A 21,018-nucleotide genomic window follows, 5' to 3' on the forward strand; every position below is an offset into this window, starting at 1 on the left:
AGCAGGCCTGCTCCAGCTTGTGCAACGAGAAATGACAAGGTAGGAAATATTTTTATTACAATTTACTTTAAGGTCTGGTTTTTTTACTGTTATTTTTTTTTATTCTATTTTTAAATTCACCCCATGCTAAACAGTCCACTAATAAAGCTCACTGAGTTAGTAATCTCCTCCAAGATGATTTAGTTCACTTATTTACTGAATACTCTGTGTGAAACAATTCTGAAAGAATCAATAGAAATAAAATATTCTATTCTATTTAGTTAGTACATTGTATCTATTTATACTTAATAAAAGAAATGGCATTGAAATCAAAACAAAATAAGTATCAAGATTTATATGATGTAGTTAAGAAAGCATAGGAACTACGATAAAAGTGTTGTCTTTTGTCCCTATAAAGCTAATTATTAGTTGTACAGTGAATTGAGAGAGTACGCGGATATTAATGAGCTACATAGTAATACTGATTTGGATACATTCGTAAATAAACTTTGAGAGCTAACTTTTAAAAATCTAGAATAACATGGAATTTAAAAAAATCACTAAAAAGGGGGGTCATGAGTTGCAATTGCGACGTCGGTATGAGGAACTGCAAACGACGCTTTACGACGGAAGGTGGGGAGGGTATTAAAAACTCCAACATTTTTACGACGTAGTTTATGGATGTTCCCTTATCTGGCATTATTTTTAAGTGACCAAGCCAGTGTAGTCTTTGTCTTCTTCCTCTTCTTTTTAGCATGATCGGCCATGCTAGTAGGCTACTGCCTGTTCATTGCCATCAAGTCTTCCCCGGATGATGTAGTCCAGCATTCTCGCCATCGTTTTGGTGGTCTACCCTGTGGTCTTTTACCTACTTCTACTGGGTTATTCGTTTTTTCGCTTTTAACGAGTCTGCTGTCCTCTATTCTCTTTATATGTTTGTTCCATTACCTTCGTCTCTGTCTGACCCACCTTCCTATGTCCTGTATTCCACAGTTTTGTCTGATGTCTTCACTTCTTATTCTGTCACGTAGAGTTTCGCCTTGTATGCTTCAGTGTTCTCATTTCAACTGTTCTCATCATTTGTAACGTTCTATTTGTGTCTGGTCTTGTTTCTGCCGCATATTATGTTATAATATGTCTTATTGTTTTATATACACACACCCAAACTTATATGGAATCATCTCTGATATTTCTTATTATTTCGTGCGAATTTAAAAAAACGAACACACGAAGTCAAACATAATTTATTTTAAAGCAATCTAATAACAAATACGTCACAATTAAATAAAACAATAAAGTATTTAACAAACAAATTGAACCTAGTTGTTTTAAAGTCAATAGAATAAAAAATTTCAATGTAAAACTAATAATGTTTAAATTGTTTTTATTTATTTTTTTTGTAGTCAGTGTTATCACCTCCAGTCCTAGGCAAGCTTTAGTTTGCGTGAACACGCTCCTAATCAAATTGTCAACATTTTGTTGTGGTAGATTGCTCCATTCTTCAAGAACAGCTTATACTAGCCGGGCGGTGTTTTGTGGATTATTCCGGCGAACTCTAATTTTTCTTTTAGGCATATCCCACAAATACTCTATAGGGTTAAGCTCGGGTGAGCAAGCAGTCCACTCCAAACAGGGGATACCTTCTGCTTCAATGATGTCTCTAATCACTCTAATGGTATGTGGAGGTCCATTATCCTGCATGAAAATTAAATTTTCTCCTGTTGCATCTCTCCAGAGCCTAACTGCAGGTTATCAATATACCTGTGAGCAGTTAAAGTTGATTGGATGAAAATTAAAGGAGTTTTTTCACGGATCACAATTTCTCTCCAGAACATTATACCTCCCCTTGTATATTTGTGAACAGATCTGACAGTTTTCGTTCTGGATTGTCTTCTTCGACCTCTAAGTACACGATTTCGTGGGTCATCTGATTTTACACCAATCCTGACTTTTTCTGAAAATAGCACATTTTGTCAATTCCCAATGTTCCAGTTTTGGTGGTGAAGACATCAATTTAGGCGATCAATCTTGTGCTGTCTGGATAACTCGGGAACTCATAACTGTCCCCTGCTGTAAACTTCTTGGCACGAACTCTTCTTCTTATCGTTTCAACTGAAAAAGTTACACCTGTAGCTTCCAAAGGCTGCAGTTGGAGCTGTAGGTGAGAAATGGTTGGGTGTTTTCCAGCTGATTGGACAATTAAACGATCGTGGCGAGCCGTTATTACTTTTTGGCGACTTTCCCTTGCTTTATTTTTAAACTTTTCTAGTTCTTGTTACTTAGCATAGGTTTTGGACAGAACGTCCTGTGTTACGCATAGCTCTACAGCTATGTCCCTCTAAGAACATTACTTTCTCCACAAGACCAATATATTTCCTCGTTGTAAGTTCTATAACCCTACATGAGGCATATTTTCGTTTTTGGATGCAAAAGTTAGTTTATTTATTTTTGTTCAATTTGCAACTCAAGCAAATAACCTATACCGTACAGAGCTGTACTATCTGATTGTCTTATCGATTTGTTTATTTTCAATAAAAAACCTTTATTCTTCGCAACAATAACAAGTTTTTTCAAAAGAAATAAATATTGCTTTGAAATATATGGTGATTCCATATAAGTTTGGGTGCGTGTCTTTTGACTTTGCTTTCAGTATTTACATATTTGTTCTTCCATACGATTTCTTTCAGGCATCCCGAGATTTTAGCTGCTTTCATTGTCATAGTCTTTCATTATCTTTGTGACTTTACTAATCTAACAATATCTGCGGTCTGCATTAGTTCATACAGCTTGTAGTTTATTTTAATTCTCCACGAACCATCGCTGCAATGGGTTGGTCCAAATATCTTTCTTGGTATTTTGCGCTCAAATATTCTCAGTTGATTTTCATCAGTGGTTGAGGGGGTCCACGTTTCACACCCATATGTGACCACTGGTCTAATCTGTGTTGTAGATTCTAAGCTTAGATTCACCAGTGGCGGCTGGTCAGAGGAGGCAAGGGAGGCTTAGCCTCCCCATAAATGTTTTACACATGCTACACTGTTCTGTTTACTTTGCTATTTTGCTTCGCGTTAGAGATATCGGAAAAAGTTATTTGAACAAGTTATTCCAAATAATATTCTAACCCCACATACCAAATTTCATCACAAAATTCGCACTTTTAGTTTTTTCTTTATTTGTAGCCAGGATCCTAAAATCGCAGGCCGGAAAATCTCACTTGCTAATGCTCCGCGCAGCCCAGCAGCGTTTAAGGAGGGTTTAAGGAGACCCGGTCTTGCATTAACGCACACGCTGCCCGGAGATTGGGCAAGGGCGCTAATCGGCCAGCAGCCTCCTCTGTGATTTTAGGATCCTGACTACAAATAATGAAAAAACTAAAAGTGCGAATTTTGTGATGAAATTTGGTATGTGGGATTAGAATAATATTTGGAACAACTTGTTCAAATAACTTTTTCCGATATCTGTAATGCAAAGCAAAATATCGGTAATTTACTGTGTTCTTGGATTCGCTTTTAGAATTAAAAAAATTCAGTTGAGTATCTTAAAAAATGTAAACCTTCAACATGGACTGTATTCGCTGCAAAACTTCAAATCTGTATTTATTTTGATATGCATGCATATCTACTTACAGAGATAGAATTGTTAACAAATAAACGACACAAACTTTGGTAATACACTTTTATTACAATTAGACTAACTATTTTTAAAATGATATGATATTATGAAATTGTGAATTATGATGATATAAAATGTAAAAAAAAATGGTCAAAAAAATGGGGCCTTAAATTAGATTTTTTTGGCTAATTTTTTTGCTAGTCCAAATTTGTCTAGATATTTTACAGTTAGGTATAGCCTCCCCTATTGTAAAAATCACGAGTTGCCACTGAGATTCACGATTCGGTAACTTACTTTTCATTAAGTTTTTATATGCATAAAAGCACTTATTACCGCTAAGAATACGTGTTTTTATTTTTTGACTGGCGTTGTTGTTGTCATTAATTATTATTGGGCCTAGGTAGAGAAAAGTGTAGACATATTTTTAGGTATGGTTGTCTACCTTCAGATTCTCATGTTGATTCGACTTTGTGCACTCCATATCTTTTGTTTTACTTTCATTTATATATAGACCAAATTATTTAGCAGCTTCCCGTTTCAGCTCTATAGCTTTTTCGCTTAATACCCTTTTGTTGCAGCTTATTATGGCAACATCGTCCACATATTTGCGCATATTTGCATATATTTTGTATTAATACGGCCGTTTATATCCAATTTTCTAACAACAGCTTCCAAAGTTAGATTAAGAAGTGTTGCTGAAAAGGAATCACCTTGCCTAACTCCATTTTAAATATCTATGCCATATCTCCATGTCTCCATCTATTCTCACCATTTGGAACCCTCCAAGTCATTCGTATAAGTTTAACTATAAGTTTAACTTTTGTCTATCTACTCCATCAAACACCTGTTTTAAATCCATAATATACAAGTTGTAAATTGGTATTTTATATTCAACACATTTTTCATGTATAAAAATCTTAACATATTTGGTCTACAGGGTGGTGAATTGGAAAACGGGCCATAGGAAACTCAATGTAAAATTCTAAACTGTTGAATTCCTGCTTCCCTAATTATTCTACATCAAAAGACATGAGAAACTATTTGTAGAGGATTGAAATCTTTATTGAAAACAATTGTTAAAATTGTTCTACGAATAAAACACATTCCAAAATTTTGTAAAATATAATAAATTTTATCAAAGTATTTGCCAAATTTAGGCCACACACAGTGCAAGAATGTGTATAAGGTTGCCTTCGGTCACAATTAAATTATTATATTAACAATATTTTGAACTGTCAGTATTTTTATTTTACCGTTTTTATTGTTTAAAAACCAATAAAGTCGAAAAGATGTCCTCAGTTGAGGAGAAAGTAGTAATAATAATAATTGATGGATTCGACCGTTACTTGATGGAAGTTCATTTTATCTCACAATAAAACACTGAAAAACGTTTTTTTTTTCTATACTTCCACAAAATTTATTACAACTATGTTATTACTACAGCTGTTTCGGCAAAGTGCCTTTCTCAAGTGATATATTTTACAATGTGTTTGCCTTTTTAAGTCTTTAACTGAAGAGGTTGAGGAGTGGGGAGCTGTTTGTCTCGAGTTGGTCATTCAGAATTATATCTGTATTTTTCAATTTATTAATTTCCATTGATTCTAAAAGTGATAGCTTAAGGCCTTTATTTTGAATATGTAGAATTTGAAACTCTTCATTGAAAGAATGATTATGATCTAGAAGGTGAAGTGCGTATGTAGAAGTGTCTGTTTTTCTATTGTTGAAAGCCCTTTTGTGTTCTGCTATCCGTTTGTCAAAAGTTCTGCCAGTTTGACCGATGTAAGTAACACTACTATTGCTATCGATAAAAGTGACTATAATAACAAAACAATAGAATTTTTAAATAACCAAAATAGTATAACAATAAACAAAGACCCCACAGAAAAATACCGAAAACAAATTAAACTAGCCATTGAAAATTCAAAATCAATACTAAATCCAACAGAACAGAAATACCTTAATATTATGAACCCACAACCCCCTAAATTATACTCCTTTATTAAACTACATAAACCTGACCACCCAATAAGACCTGTAGTTTCTTTTTATACAGCTCCGTCATATAAACTTTCAAAAAAACTGTTAGATATTATTACAGAATACACTAAATTTTCACCTAAATTCACCGTAAAAAATACACTAGAACTAGTTAATAAAATACAACATTTTCAATTGCCCAACAACTCCAGACTAATTTCATTTGACGTAAAAAATCTTTTTCCTAGTGTTCCTCCTACAGAAACTTTTGTTTTAGTTAAAAACCTTTTAGAACATAATAGTACAAATCCGATCATTGCATCTGAAATTTTACACCTTCTTGAAATTTGCATAAATCAAGACTATTTTGAATTCAATAATCAAATTTACACAAACAACAGTGCAGGACTTATTATGGGTAATCCTCTAAGCCCTAAGCCCATTACTATCAGATATATTTATGAACCAACTTGAAACAACAATTTCTAAACACCTCGTATTTAAACAGTTCTTATATTGGTGGAGATACGTGGATGACATACTAGTCTGCTTTACAGGAACTAACAGACAACTTGACCAATTTCTATCATACATTAATTCACTTCATAGTAATATTGAGTTCACAATAGAAACAGAACAGAATAATTCCATAAACTTTCTAGATGTAACGATTACCAGACTACACAACAAACATGAGTTCTCCGTATATCATAAACCTACCCATACTGACACAACTATACACAATTCATCATCCCATCCTACACAACACAAATTAGCAGCCTACCATAGCATGATACATAGACTGACAGAAATTCCTATGACAAAAAATAACTTCGAGACAGAACTAAATATCATTAGACAAATAGCAGTAAACAATGGCTATAACGAACAAACAGTTAACAACATTTTAAACCAAAAACTCCATAAGAAAGCCTTGAAATTAGTGTATCCACCACCACAGAAAGAACCCAGTACCTTCTGCTCTCTCACATATACTGGCAAAATAACAACAAAAATAGCCAGATACATAAAAAAGAAAGGAATAACACCAGCTTTCAGAACTAACAACAACTTAAGCAAACATATTAAAAACAATAAAAGCTGAAAGAGAAAGCAACTACAGAGTGGTGTGTACAAACTAACTTGTGGTGACTGTCCGAAAACTTACATCGGTCAAACTGGCAGAACTTTTGACAAACGGATAGCAGAACACAAAAGGGCTTTCAACAATAGAAAAACAGACACTTCTACATACGCACTTCACCTTCTAGATCATAATCATTCTTTCAATGAAGAGTTTCAAATTCTACATATTCAAAATAAAGGCCTTAAGCTATCACTTTTAGAATCAATGGAAATTAATAAATTGAAAAATACAGATATAATTCTGAATGACCAACTCGAGGCAAACAGCTCCCCACTTCTCAACCTCTTCAGTTAAAGACTTAAAAAGGCAAACACATTGTAAAATATATCACTTGAGAAAGGCACTCTGCCGAAACAGCTGTAGTAATAACATAGTTGTAATAAATTTTGTGGAAGTATAGAAAACAAACGTTTTTCAGTGTTTTATTGTGAGAAGTAATAATAATGTTTTATTCAGTCAATAGTTTGCGTACTGTCAGAAATAGTAACGTGTGGCCTTACTTTTACGCACTTAGGTATGGCAAATGTATTCTATTTTTCAAAATTTTGGACTCTGTTTAAATCGTAGAACAATTTTAACTTTTGTTTTTAATACAGATTTTAATCCTCTACAAATAGTTTCTCATTACTTTTGCTGTAAAATAATTAGGGAAGCAGGAATTCAACAATTTAGAATTTTACATTGAGTTTCCTATTCACCACCCGGTATAGTTGACCTCTTTGGTAAAAATGTATTTTGAAGTTATGTATACTAAACCTACGTGTCTATAAAAAATGTACATTTTTTAAGTTATACTTCTTTAGGCGCGATTGAGAGTAAAATTTCATAATTCTGCGCACATGCGCACACAGACAGTATGTACTTAGTTGCAATGAATTGTTCAGAATTAAAAACGGCTCCGAACTCTGGAGAGGAAACAGATAAGAGGTAGAACATTGAACTAGAGATCGATAGGTCGCGGGTTTAAATCCGGGACGATTCACGTTTTTTTTTTTAATTTTTGGTGGTTTTAATAAAAAAAATTTGAAAGTGGTAGGTAAGAAAGTTAGTTTAATATTTAAATAAAATGCAAATATAAACAGTTACGTATATTAATTTCGTTGAAATTATATAATAGAAGTATAACTTCCTACGTGCGTACAAAGTACACACACATTCTTTTTATAAAAGCCTCAACTATGCGTTTCACCTAAAAAAATGACGTTTTTTAAGGGGGTTGGTAGGGGGTGGAGGGTTAAAATGGAACCGGATCTTATTGTTTAATTTACATAGAACATAAAAAAATTAAACAAATTGAATTCTAAGAGAGAGGGCATTTTCCCTATTTAACTGGGAACAACCCTTTGTAAAGAGTTGTATAATTCATCAAAAATGTTAATATTTCTTTTATAAATAACAACAACCTTATCGGTTTGAATTTTTCCTATTACGTGTATATTTTTATTTTCGGACTAGTTCTCGATAGCCACTAAATATTTGTTATTGTAATTTAAATGTAGATAATTGATAGACTCGATTTTTTGTTTGTATTTACTACTAGATACTTATTGCACATAACTGGTAAAGCTTTTTTAATCCGTTATATTGATATTATTGTGTCTACGATTGTTATATTACAATGATTTCGAATTATACATTCATTATTTAACATAACTAGATTATCTGTTTTGGGCAATTTGAAGCCATAATTGTTTAATCCGTGGGCGCATCTCAAGGTTGACTAACGCCCCAAAATTGTTAGTACTATTAGTACCTACCATTTAAAAAATATTAGTTGTGTTGAAAATTTAGCGTGTGTGGTAAAGGTACGAGTCGGCGTGTATGATTAGCGTGTGTTAATGTTGCGTAATTAAATTGTACCAATATTTTTTCCCAATTGTTTAATAATACTTTCTTAAATTCTTTATAAATGATTGGTGATTAGAGAGTTTATATTTAAATATTCGTAACTAGGATTAATTATATTTATGTTTATGTGTGTCATTGAGAGTTGTTTTGTGATGCAAAGGTTCAGGTATGTAATTATCATAACATTAGTTAATATTAATACTACTACTTCTTTTTTTGTAAAGACATGACTGTATGTTTTTCCAATGTGTCTCCAGTAGGTTGTCGTTCCATCGTTTTCGTGGTCTTCCCACTGATCGTCTTCCTATTGAGGAACCGTCTCTCGCCGTCCTTACTACTCTATTTGTTGTCATTCGGCTTATGTAGTCATTCCATTCTAATACTCTTCTGTTCCTTACTCAGTTATTAAAGGGTCCTTTAGACGAGCCACTAAAATTGCACATTTTCGGCAATATTTAGTAGAAATATTGCTCAGCGATTTTTGTGAAAACAGAAATATTTACGTATGGCCTGTCAACAATAATAAAAAATATTTACTGCAATATTTCCAGCCATGCTTGTTGCATTATATATCCGTTTTAGACGAAAAACACCCTTGAAGTATTGCCGAGACGAATGTTATCAATACCCGTTTCTGGTATATCCCGAGATAAAATAAATTGATTTTTCGCATACGTCCTTAAACTTCTGAATTTTTTATAAGCTTCGTTCGGTGTTGTATTGAATTCTTGTGCAATGGCCATCCAACTATCTTTCTTTGCATTTCTGTCTTTGTATGATGTATTTTCTACATCCCACAACTCTGGACGTAAATGTACTGCATTAATAAAACTTATTGTGTTTTCATTTGTCCACGTATTCATTTTTTCTTTGTATGTTTTAACAAAACCTAATTAAATTTCTACAGAATAGCCGAGCAACATGCAAGATTTTCCACAGCAGTCCGAACTTATCGGCAACGCATCAGCCACTAACTGCAATAGTGTTCAAATACCAGCAATATTTCGGCCACATGGCTCGGCCCTAAGGCGATATTTTCATTAGATGCTGCAATGTTGCCAGCAACATACCGAATATATATTGCCGGCAACATATTGCTTTAAAAACTAGCCCGTCTAAATGCCCGTCTAATGTTCTCCACCTTGCATCTCGGTCGTATATCTGTACTTCCAGCTCTGTCCCGTAGTGTTTTACCATTAGAGATTGCAATCCAGCAGCATTTTCAATCCAGCTTGATTTTTGCAAGATTGTCCTAAATCCAGCTAGATCCAACGCGGATCCAGCAAAATATGGAATCAAAATAAAAACACGATTTTAATGTTTTTTTGTCTGTATTCTAAATTTCTAAACAGAAACATGAATTTGGTTTTGGAAGACCAAGTTTTGAAAAAACATATTTTATCTATCGTCTAACCTAATTCGCACAGAACTGTACATGTAACCGGTTGAGGAGAAAGCCCTTTCGGCCTCTATGCTGGTCGGTTTTAAGGTCATCAAATAGTCATAGACCATGGACAAATGATCGCATTTCACTCCATCTGTCTCATAAACGGCCATTTCCTTTTCCAAAATCTTTTCATAATCTTTTAGAAAACCAGTTTTTATTTGGTTATAAAAGTTTTCTCATTCTCGATTCAATTCAATCTCAAGTTCAAGCTCCGGATTAGTTGACCCATCTTCTTCCATTATGTCCTCTTGCACTGTTTCCACAATCACTTGTATTTATACGACTCAACAAATTTTTCATCTCTTGTCGCATTGCATTCTTTTTCGGCATGGGGAAAACCAAGATTGTTTAGTCCTTGACCACTAATGTACCTGTAATTTCAGAGAGGCGCCGTTCCGCGATTCTGTTGAGTAATGCTTCCGATGGATTGGCACTAAAGCTAGAGTCCTGGCTATTTTGTTTGTCTAAGACAAATTTCATGGTTGTGTCGGCCGTTATCAAAGTGGACTCTCTTCTGCAAAGAGCTTTTACAGCCAGTTTCACCAGTTAAAGAGTGGCGATCAACTCATTTATTATTGACCACTCGCCAGCAGAGAATATTATCGCAGAATCAATGTCTATCAACGCTTTATCGATGCAAACTTTTAGGCTGTAGAAACTTTCCAGCATACTGAGCTACTGCTAGCGCGATAGAATGGCAAGTTGCCGACTCACGGCTTTGAATAAAGAGGCTTATGAAGACATTAAGTAACCTATTTCTAATTTGACACGTTTGCGGATCCGCGCTGCTGGATCCAGCATGGTTTGCTGGATCCAGCATGTAAAAAAAGCGCTGGATCCAGCTGGATGGCTGGATACTGGATCCAGCAATTGCAATCTCTACTTACCATCTCTCATTTGTCTTCTCTGTATCAGGTCGTGTTTCTGCCGCTTATGCCATTATTGGTCTGATGACTGTTTTGTAAATTCTGCCTTTGATTTTTTTCCGATTTTTTATTTATCCATATTGTATCATTCAGGCAACCTGCGGTGTTTGCTCTATTGATTTGATCTTCCACTTCTGTTTCGAGCTTTCCGTAGGTAGATAGTGTGATGCCTAGATATTTAAGCTTCATCACTTGTTCTATTATAATGTTATTTGAATTTATTTGAATTAATGAATTTGACGTTATAACCATGCATTTTGTCTTTTTGGGGAAATTTACATGTTAAATTTTCTGGCGGTTATATTAAATTGTTGCAGCATACGTTGTAAATCATCTTCACTTTGAGAGATTAGTATTGCATCATCTGCTTAGCAGATTATTTTAAGTTGTTTTTCTCCCATTTGGTATCCTTTTTAGTGCTTACTTTTTTATTATTTTATCCATGATCAGGTTGAATTATAAAGAACTTAAGGAATCCCCCTGTCTTAACCCATTTCCAGCTTCAATTGGGTCAGTCAGTTCATCTTCTTTTACTGCTTTTACTTTGTCGGAAATGCTGCAGATAGTTTTAAGACAATTTAACCCACTTTCCGCAATAGAAGCATTCTGGATGCATTTAAAAAAAAACTAATTATTATAAGGCGTCATCATCAAAGAGTATTGTAGGATTAGAAATTCAATCCTCCTACATTTTACTTCAAGTCATCCACATTTAAGAAATATTTCTCTTTGTTAAACTGTGGGAATTTTACCATAATTATGAATAATTGTCATGAGACCATAGATACTTTGCTTGATTTCCATCTTATGTCATAATGAAATTGGTTCGCAAAACCAGTGTGCAGGGTTCGTATTGTGTAGTGAGTTAATTAAATTTGATTTAATGACCCGTTCACTTTTTATATTATGCCTGATTTATTTTTGTGTGATTTATTGTGCATATATAATTATTCGGCCTTAAACGTAGGCATAAATAATTAACTTTTACTCTCATCGTTAAAACTGAATACCGTATTTTTAAACCAGGGCGTATCTGTTTTTAGCTGGATGTGAGAGGGGCATTCTGATTTTTGCAGACAAAGTTGTATGATAATTTTAATAATAATAAAGTCCTGAGCACTCAGTACGACCAGCTCTTTGAACTTTGAACTTTGAATGCTTTCTCTATGTATAACGAAAAGTCATTTGTATAGGGTGTAATAAAAAGACAGGTCATAAATTAAATCACATATTCTAGGACCAAAAATAGTTCGATTGAACCTAACTTACTTTAGTACAAATGTACACATAACAAAAATTACAGCCCTTTTTTTTAACACGAAAATCGATTTTTTTTCAGTAGGCACATATTATATTGAAAACTATTATACCTTGTTTTTAAAATAGGAGGAGTAATTCAAATTTTCCGCGCCGTAATGCTTGTTTGTAATTGGTCCAACCGCAAGTAAGTTTACTCCACAAACTTATGAAATTTTGACACTATTGACATTTATCACATTTTGGCACTAGTGGAATTTAAAATTGATAGGTTTTAAGTAAGTTATATTTGTGATTTTTTGTGTTTTCTACGTTAGTCCTTCAATTTTTAGATTTTTAGTTTGCATTTGTATAAAAAACAGTTGCTTTTAGAACTCTTTGGCGACGTGGTAGTAAATATAATATTTATCGATTACCGTCGAAGGGCGACATGGTTAACCTAAAAAGAAGATGAATCTGTTGATTTTTGAGTGACATTATTGGGTGTGAATCTGTCTTATGGGTTTACTTCTCCTAGTTTAAAAGCAGGGTTTTTTATACAGATTTATTATTAAAAATAGACACACACAAAAATATGCACACTATGACAGGAACATCTTAAAAAATAACAATTAAATTTGTGCACCCCATAAATTTATGGGGGTTTTCGTATACACCCCCACCCCCCCAATATTTCTGTTCGTTCCAATTTTACGTGTATAATTGTGTACGTTTTTTGCCTCTTAGTACATTTTCCATTAGCCAGTTTTTATCGAGATATTTTGAACATTTGTAAATTTGTAAATTCACCAATTTCACTATTATTTTTTTAAGATGTTGCTGTCATAAGAATGTCACATGTCCGTTTTCAATAAAAAAATCTATAATAGTTTTCGATACATTGTAAAAATCGATTTGCATTTTGTAACTTCAAAGGGCTGTAACTTTTTTTTATGTGCACATTTGTACTCAGGTAAGTAAAGTGTGATTTACTTTATGACCTGCCTTTTTGTTACGCCCTGTATATTAAGAAATTTAGATACTACACTGGGCGTCATAGAAAACGGGCACCCTAAAAAATGGGTAATTTTTGAGGTCGCGTATCTCCTAAACCTGTTGTCCGATTTAAGTGATTTTTTGAATATGCTATAGCCTTATTCTTTGTCAATATTCCTGTAATAATATTTTTGCTAAACAGGTAATTTTTCATTGTATACCGGGTGTACGAATCAAACTGTGTTTTTTTCTCAAAGTTCGCAACACCCTGTGGAATATCCTAGCATTTATAAAATACTGAAATTAAAACCCAACTATAGCCTCAGGTTTTCTTAACATTCTGTTTTTGTTATTCATTCGCTTATGTTGGATAATACAAAGGTTAGGTACTTTAACAACTAGCTATGTTCTTTTTCAGTACAGGGTGTTTCTAAACAAGTGCGACAAACTTTAAGGGGTAATTCTGTATTATAAAATAATGACAGTTTGCTTTATAATCGTATGTCCGCAAATGCTTCGTTTCCGAGATACGGGATGTTGAATGTTTTCTTACAAACTGACTATTTATTTATTGCTTTAAAACCGGTTCAGATATGCAAATGAAATTTGGTGGGTTTTAAGGCGTAGTTATTGCACATTTTTTGACATACAATTAAGAATTTTATATTCACCATTGGCGTGCATACGGGTAATATGATCGGTCATATTACCCGTATGCACGCCAATAGTGAATATAAAATCCTTATGTGCAGTCAAAAAATTCGCAATACCTATCTCTTAAAACCTAACAAATTTCATTTGCATATCTCAACCGGTTTTAGGGCAATAAAATAAATCGTCAGTTTCTAAAAAAAAATCAACACCTCGTATCTCGTAAACGAAGCATTTGCGGACATAAGTTTATAAAGCAAACGGTCATTATTTTTTCATGCAGAATTGCCCCTTAAAGTTTGTCGCACTTATTTACAAACAACCTATATTGATAAAGAACATGACTAGTTGTTAAAGTACATAACTTTTGTATTATCCAACATAAGCGAATGAATAAAAAAATAGAATGTTAAGAAAACCTGAGGCTATAGTTGGATTTTAATTTCAGTATTTTATAAATGCTAGAATATTCCACAGGGTGTTGTGAACATTGAGAAAAAAACACAGTTTGATTCGTACACCCGGTATACAATGAAAATTTACCTGTTTAGCAAAAATATTATTACAGGGATATTAACAAAAAATAATGCTATAACATATTCAAAAATCACTTAAATCGGACAACAAGTTTAGGAGATACGCGACATCAAAAATGACCCATTTTTTAGGGTGCCCATTTTCTATGGCGCGCAGTGTATTTACATATATTTAATACACATCAGTAGAATTGCATGTTTAGTACATTTTTTTTTTGGTCAAACTTTTAATAATATGGACTATTTTTGCACAAACTAAATCTGTAATCCATACTACAATATATTGTAATTTATAGTATATTAATGATTTCATATTTTTACAGATTGGTCTGAGGCTTCCTCTGCAGGCACATTGCGCAGTGCAAGCATATTGTCGCCGTCCCCTGAACCTCATTTGCCGTCTTATTTAAGTCTTGCTTGTACAGTCAACGGTTATTCCACGTCAACGCACTACGATCCAGTACGCCTTGCTTCCAGGTTAGTATTAATATTAGGTATTAGTATTGTTTAGGTTAAACGCAAATTTTTGCGTCATGCGTCATTACTGGCTATAAAGAGGCATGAGAAATACAATCTCTATAAACTGGCACAACAACATCATCTTAGGGGATCTTGAACCGGGCGGGTTGTTTTCTAGGGCAATTTTTGGGAGTCTATTCTCATCCATTTGTCGTACATGGTTGTACCACATCCTCTTGCGCTGCCTTCCCCATCTTTCAATATCTTGAATTTTGCATTGCTCTCTAATGTTTGTATTTCTAACTCTGTCTCTCCTTGTTTTCCCCACTATTGTTCTTAGGGTTTTTATTTCGGCAACTCTTAGCATCTGGTTCGTTTTGTTGGTATCTTCGCGCACTTATGCCGTATGTCATGATCGTCGTATGCAAGTCTGGTAGATACTGTTGTAGACTTCAATAAAATAACTTTACAAAATATGTCCACGGGATAATAGCCATTTCCTAATTATTTCACTGACAGTATGTATCAATGATATTGCACATCGGCGTACGTTTCACTTTATGTTTTGATTAAACTTGTTTGAAAATGAATCGTGACGCATGGGCAAAGATAAAATAGAATAACTATAACAATTCTTCCTTCTTTCACTTTTATTTAACTGTGATTTCTTTTATTTTTTGCAGATCTCGAGATGCTTCTCCACACCGGATAGACTGCGACCAGCAAACTATTCCAAAACCTGCAACGTTTTCGATACAAAATAATTTACTCTCTCCTCCGAATATAGTTCCGTTACCAACCCAAAAGATGGAGAACGCTTTAACGCAACACAGGAACGAATTTTACAGGTATATTTTGAAAGGTTGATTCAGACCAACAGTCAAGTCACAGTCAGATACAAAACAGTCAAGATTGCTTCTTTGGCTTTTCAATGTAATTCCCACGCACGCTCACGGTACAGTCACAGTCGCGGTACAGTCACAATCACTGCCCGTCCGATCGCTCTGCCAGCGATCAAGACGGTGACTTGATCGTGACTGGACTGGACTGCCGGTGGTGTGAATATGACACAGTCAGTCAGTAACGTTCCTTATTGTAGCGTGCTTACGGTTAAAATAATACTCTCGGTTCGTTTATACGAATTTGTTTATACAAGTTACAGACGAATTTATTTTACAGACTAACTCTATTTACAAACTTAGTTCCTTATATATTGAATACGAAATACCAGACATTTTCCTGAACGTTCCAGAATAATGGAACCGCCCATCACTAGTTAATCCGTGGCCGTGACTGTCGAATATTCACGAGAAGTCGTTTCCTCACTTGTACGGTGAGTCATTCTTCCAGATGTTTCCTTACGTGACGCGGTGTCGAGACGGAACCTGTTATTTGCGGTCGGTAATTCGTCACAATATTTTCGTCACTTGTTTCGCTACTTTTGTTAGTAATGGAGGACAAAAAATTAATTGTACTATGATTCTCAGCGAAAATTAAAAACATGACAGGAAACGACAGTCTATTCACATGCACAATGCACATGCCACAAGAAATTATGTTCTATTATAGAATGAATTATATTGAGTACTATACAGTGATCAGCGCGCTAATAGCCGGCAAAATAACGCAAAAGATGGAAAACATATTACATTGCGAAACAAAAAGATGAAACTAGTGGAGGTGGAAATTATCGTTATAAACGTATAAATTAACATTACATTACATAATTTGCCACCTTTAGACGTAACAGAGGAGTGTGACAACTGTCACTATGACAGTAGAATTTTATAAAATACTCCTGTCACAGACGTCTAAAAGTGGGAAACTATGTAATGTAATGTTAATTATTTATACGTTTATAACGATAATTTCCACCTCCACTAGTTTCATCTCTTTTTGTTTCGCAATGTATTATGTTCTCCATCTTTTGCGTTATTTTGCCGGTTATTAGCGCGCTAATATATCATAAAAATATTTTATAATATATCATAAAATAAAATATTTTTGAATGTTTCTTAAGTGGCAACATTAGTGTGCGGAAAACGCGTTCCAAGATTGCAGCTTTAGTTTTGAATATTTTGTCGAGATATTTGGCACACATATTCGTACTATAGTAAAGAATGGCGGTAGGTACAGAGCCCAATTTGAGAAATATATTAGTATGTGGAAATTACTCTTAAATTAATTAAAATATTAAAAAAACGAGTATGTACGTATTTACGCCATTAACGCCATTAAGAAGAACAAAAAATACATTTTCTTCAAATAAACTTTTTTATACCATGCCTAGATTTTACGTCACATTGGAATTACTAAAAATCGATTATCTATAACAAAAAATCGAACTTGACTGACTTGGCAACATTTAGCTCGCCTATGAGTATAATACTTATTGTTATCACAATATTGTGCTTTCGTTTTTGATACTATAGTGTCACTGTCGTACTCCCGACGCACTGTAGCCGCACTGTTGAAAGTTCGCAGAACTTTCGAAAAACAAAAATATTGACGACGCGCTGATGTAGCCTCTTAAAATACCAAACAGCTTACAAAAATAAATACCTAATCATTTGAATCGGCCAATAAAAAAATCGTAGATGTTAATCCTATAAAAGACATAATTGTTATTCATATAATAGTCGTTATATGGTTCGTTCTAATTATCTCAGAAGAATACAATAATGGAGTTCATTCGTTGCAATACTAGAAACTCTCTAAAGACTCAATAATCTTAATCGACCTGAATGCTCTGATCGTACTGTGACTTTTGGTCTGAATTAACCTTTACGAAAGCAAAAACAAAATAAATGACAGCTTAGGTATGGGTTTTTTTCATAGTTATAATCGATTTTTTTTAATTATTAAATTTAATTCTTTATTTTGTTTATATTGTTAGTCTACGATGGTTGTCTTGTAGTTTTACATATAATCATAAAGACAAAAAATATATAGACTTAAAGTATTTTACTCTTTTCAAAATATGCCCCACCAAGATCGATATACGTTTGCATAAGTTAAAACCAATTAGTAAAACAGTTATTTTTTCAGTTGACAATTGCAAAATCGCCGTTTTAAAGGCAACGATGGGATGGTTTCTTCTGGAGACTGGAATTGCTGCCCACGGATTGAATTCTCTTGGGAACGTGAAGAAGTCGTTGGAACTTACGTCGGGGCTATACGGTGGATGGTTTAACAATTCGATGTTTTGATCTTTTGCTGTATCCTTTGGGCATATGAAAAGCTGTATCTTTTGGGCAGTGTGAGCACCTGCATTGTCCTGATTTAGGATGATTCGCCGTTGTGTGTTGCTTTGTCGGAATTTAGCAATAACTTCTGGTAAACAAACGGTTATATACCAATCAGAAACAACCGTTCTTCGATCGTTCATAGTAATTGTTGCGACATGGCCAGATTTTGACAGAACAGTTGCGACCATTTTCTTTGACGCAATTCGAGAACGGATCACTTTTGTTTGTTTTTCCTCATCGTGAGACATCCACACAGCGGATTGGCGTTTATGGCTTGATTACACGTAAGGAGTACAGTGGCGAGACAGCAAACTGTTACTAGGCCGAGACAGTGGTGAGGGCGAGAGATGGTTTATACGTATTTGGCAATTTTTGAATTTGGAGGAGAGTCATTTCAGTTTCGATTCACAAAAACAAGGATTAGTGTACTTATGGATCGCAAAGCTAACATTAAAAATATATCAAACGGCCTATACCACTGCTTATACAAGAATTTACGGATATATTATGAGAAGGAGATAAGCGTATTTAGACTATAGACAATGGGTTTTAAGAAGACCAAATGTCGCTGCTCCCGATTTCTTCGATTCATTGATTTTTTTATATCTTGTCTATATCTCGAATTGAAAATTTTTATTTTATTTGACTTCTTGAGTTTTTAAACCAACAATATTTATTTCTTCTACAATCGATACATATGCTGCCTCGCGTTTTTGTTTATTTTTATACTCCAAATATTTGAAATTTCGTATGAAGGGGGTGACTTATCTATACAATTGAACTAAATTTTATTGTCCTATCTGTGTTCCATTCGTTAGCTATTTTTGAGAATCACAAATCACATTGATTAACACAAGTCGTCTCCTCTGATGAAGTGATAATTAGCAGTTGAAGCAGTTACACAGCTAGTGTTGTTTACACATACCGAGTGGATTGGCGAGTATACGATTGAAAGGTGGGAGGTCGAAGACTCGGCCTAGTAAATAGAACAAGATCCGAATGACTGTCTCGCCATATGACTGGGTCGAGTGCTCGGCCAAGTACTCGTTAGTATGTTTATACCAAACGAGCACTCGGCCGAGAACACTGTCTCGCTACAATACTCGTTACGTGTAATCAAGGTTTAAGTTTCCGGTTAGTAGGTGTAAATACAAGATGCATCGCCACTAATAATACTATAAACGTTTTTCCTTTGTTGAACCGTTTCAATGAAGCGACCACGTTGAAATTCGCAATACCAGTTGGAACTACATAGTTGACTAGTGTGATGCTTCATTCCCAAACACAGAAACCATTTCAGCAAGACATTGCTGTTAGGATAATCGTCTCCGAAAATTATAAAAAATTATTGCTTGAAAATATTCTCGGCTTAGATCCATTTTTTGACCGACTTGCTAATTTCAAAAATTCACTGTATCTACACGACTTGTTGTATCGCAATGAAAATCTGGATTTATGTCAACAAAATATTGAGGTTACATTTGTGTCTGAAGGTTTTATTGGTGGCGCCCTCTAAGAGACTATATGCAAAACTAAAAAGACAATCGTATCCTGTATTTTGATTTAATTAGTATTTACTGTTTTAGTTCTCTTAAGACCTCTACGTACATGAGTAAGCAGTCCTATTCTTCCGGTATATTTAGCAGTATAACGAGCTCGAAAGATACGACTGACAGTTGTTTAGAAAACGGTCATCACAGTATCCAAAATAAGTGTGTTAGTTTTGAAACCACTAGCGTTACAGCGACAAACGGGCAAAGAAAATGTGTATCAGAAACAGCGATGAAACAGGATTATACGAATGGTACAGAAACGAAATCATTCATTCAACAAAGAGTGGAACGTCTTTATGGACCCGGAGCTTTAGCACAGGGATTTTTCATTACCAAGCCACAAAAATCTCGAATTTTTGAAACAGAAACTAGGGGTTCTTCTACAGGTAAGGTTTTGTTTATATAGTAAGGTATCCGCCAAAAGAAACAGTACCGAAATTAAGAGGGCTGGGAAATTGCGCACGCAAGTTGCATTTATCATATTTGGCATACTTGTCATTAGCTGTCAACTTGACATTACGTTATGGTTAAAATCTTTGTCATTATGGTTCTTTCTACCGAAGAAAAAGATTTTTTAGTAGAACATAAATTTCCGCCCATACGGAGTTGGACGGAATAATGGTCCACGTTTAAAATAAGTGTCAGAAAGATATCGTTGGAATAATTTTTCGTCGCACAGATTTCGAGTATCCACCTCATTCACCGGATTTAATACCACCTGATGCCTACATTTGGGGTATGATGAAGAATTCTATATTTCGCTCGGAAAATCCGCCAGAAACTGTTGGAGAACTACGGCACATAATAATAAGTTATTTTTAACATTTGTAGCAACCACTTTTCTTAAATATGTTTAATGATCTTCAGAAACGTTATGAAGCTTGTTTGCAACGCCATGGTGCACATTTTGAACATATGTATATGTATTACAAAAACTAATTCATAAATAATTTTTTTTATATTCAGTACTGTTTATTTTGGCGGATACTGTATTAATTCTATGTAAAATTAATTTCTTCTATAAAAGAACTTTCCGATGTGAGTATTAAACAAGCCACTAATTTTTAGTAGGCAAATAGGGAGGATGGAGTCGTGTACTAGCTAATTTAAAAGCTTATTCAATTCTCTATTCAGCGGTAGAAACATTAACATAATTCGATTTTAAGTAATTCCGTAGGTAAAATTAAGTGGTGTAAGATATGGAGATCTTGGGGCCACTCTATTATTTTTTGTCGGCCAATGCACCTCTTAGGAAAAATTGTACAAAAAACATGAACAGGAAGTGCAAAGTGCGACGGTTCACCGTCTTGCTCAAACCATATACGTTTTCATTAATGTCCAATTGCTTCATCAGAAAAAAGGTGTTGACGAATGAAGTGTGGAGTTTGATTGCATAAATCTTG

General features: G+C 34.3%; 1 protein-coding gene across 2 annotated transcripts in view; it reads left to right on the forward strand.

Moving 5' to 3' along the window:
* Nucleotides 1-21,018, forward strand: part of LOC114339551 (uncharacterized) — a 233,559-nt gene that overhangs the window by 180,687 nt on the left and 31,854 nt on the right. For both annotated transcript variants that reach the window (XM_050655547.1, XM_050655546.1), the window contains exons 4-6: nucleotides 14,679-14,832; nucleotides 15,498-15,662; nucleotides 19,649-20,001. In XM_050655547.1, the coding sequence (XP_050511504.1) occupies nucleotides 14,679-14,832; nucleotides 15,498-15,662; nucleotides 19,649-20,001 (672 nt within the window). The remainder of the gene's footprint in view (nucleotides 1-14,678; nucleotides 14,833-15,497; nucleotides 15,663-19,648; nucleotides 20,002-21,018) is intronic.

This window comes from Diabrotica virgifera, chromosome 7 (assembly GCF_917563875.1).
Source record: "Diabrotica virgifera virgifera chromosome 7, PGI_DIABVI_V3a".
Classification (NCBI taxonomy): Eukaryota; Metazoa; Arthropoda; class Insecta; order Coleoptera; family Chrysomelidae; genus Diabrotica; species Diabrotica virgifera.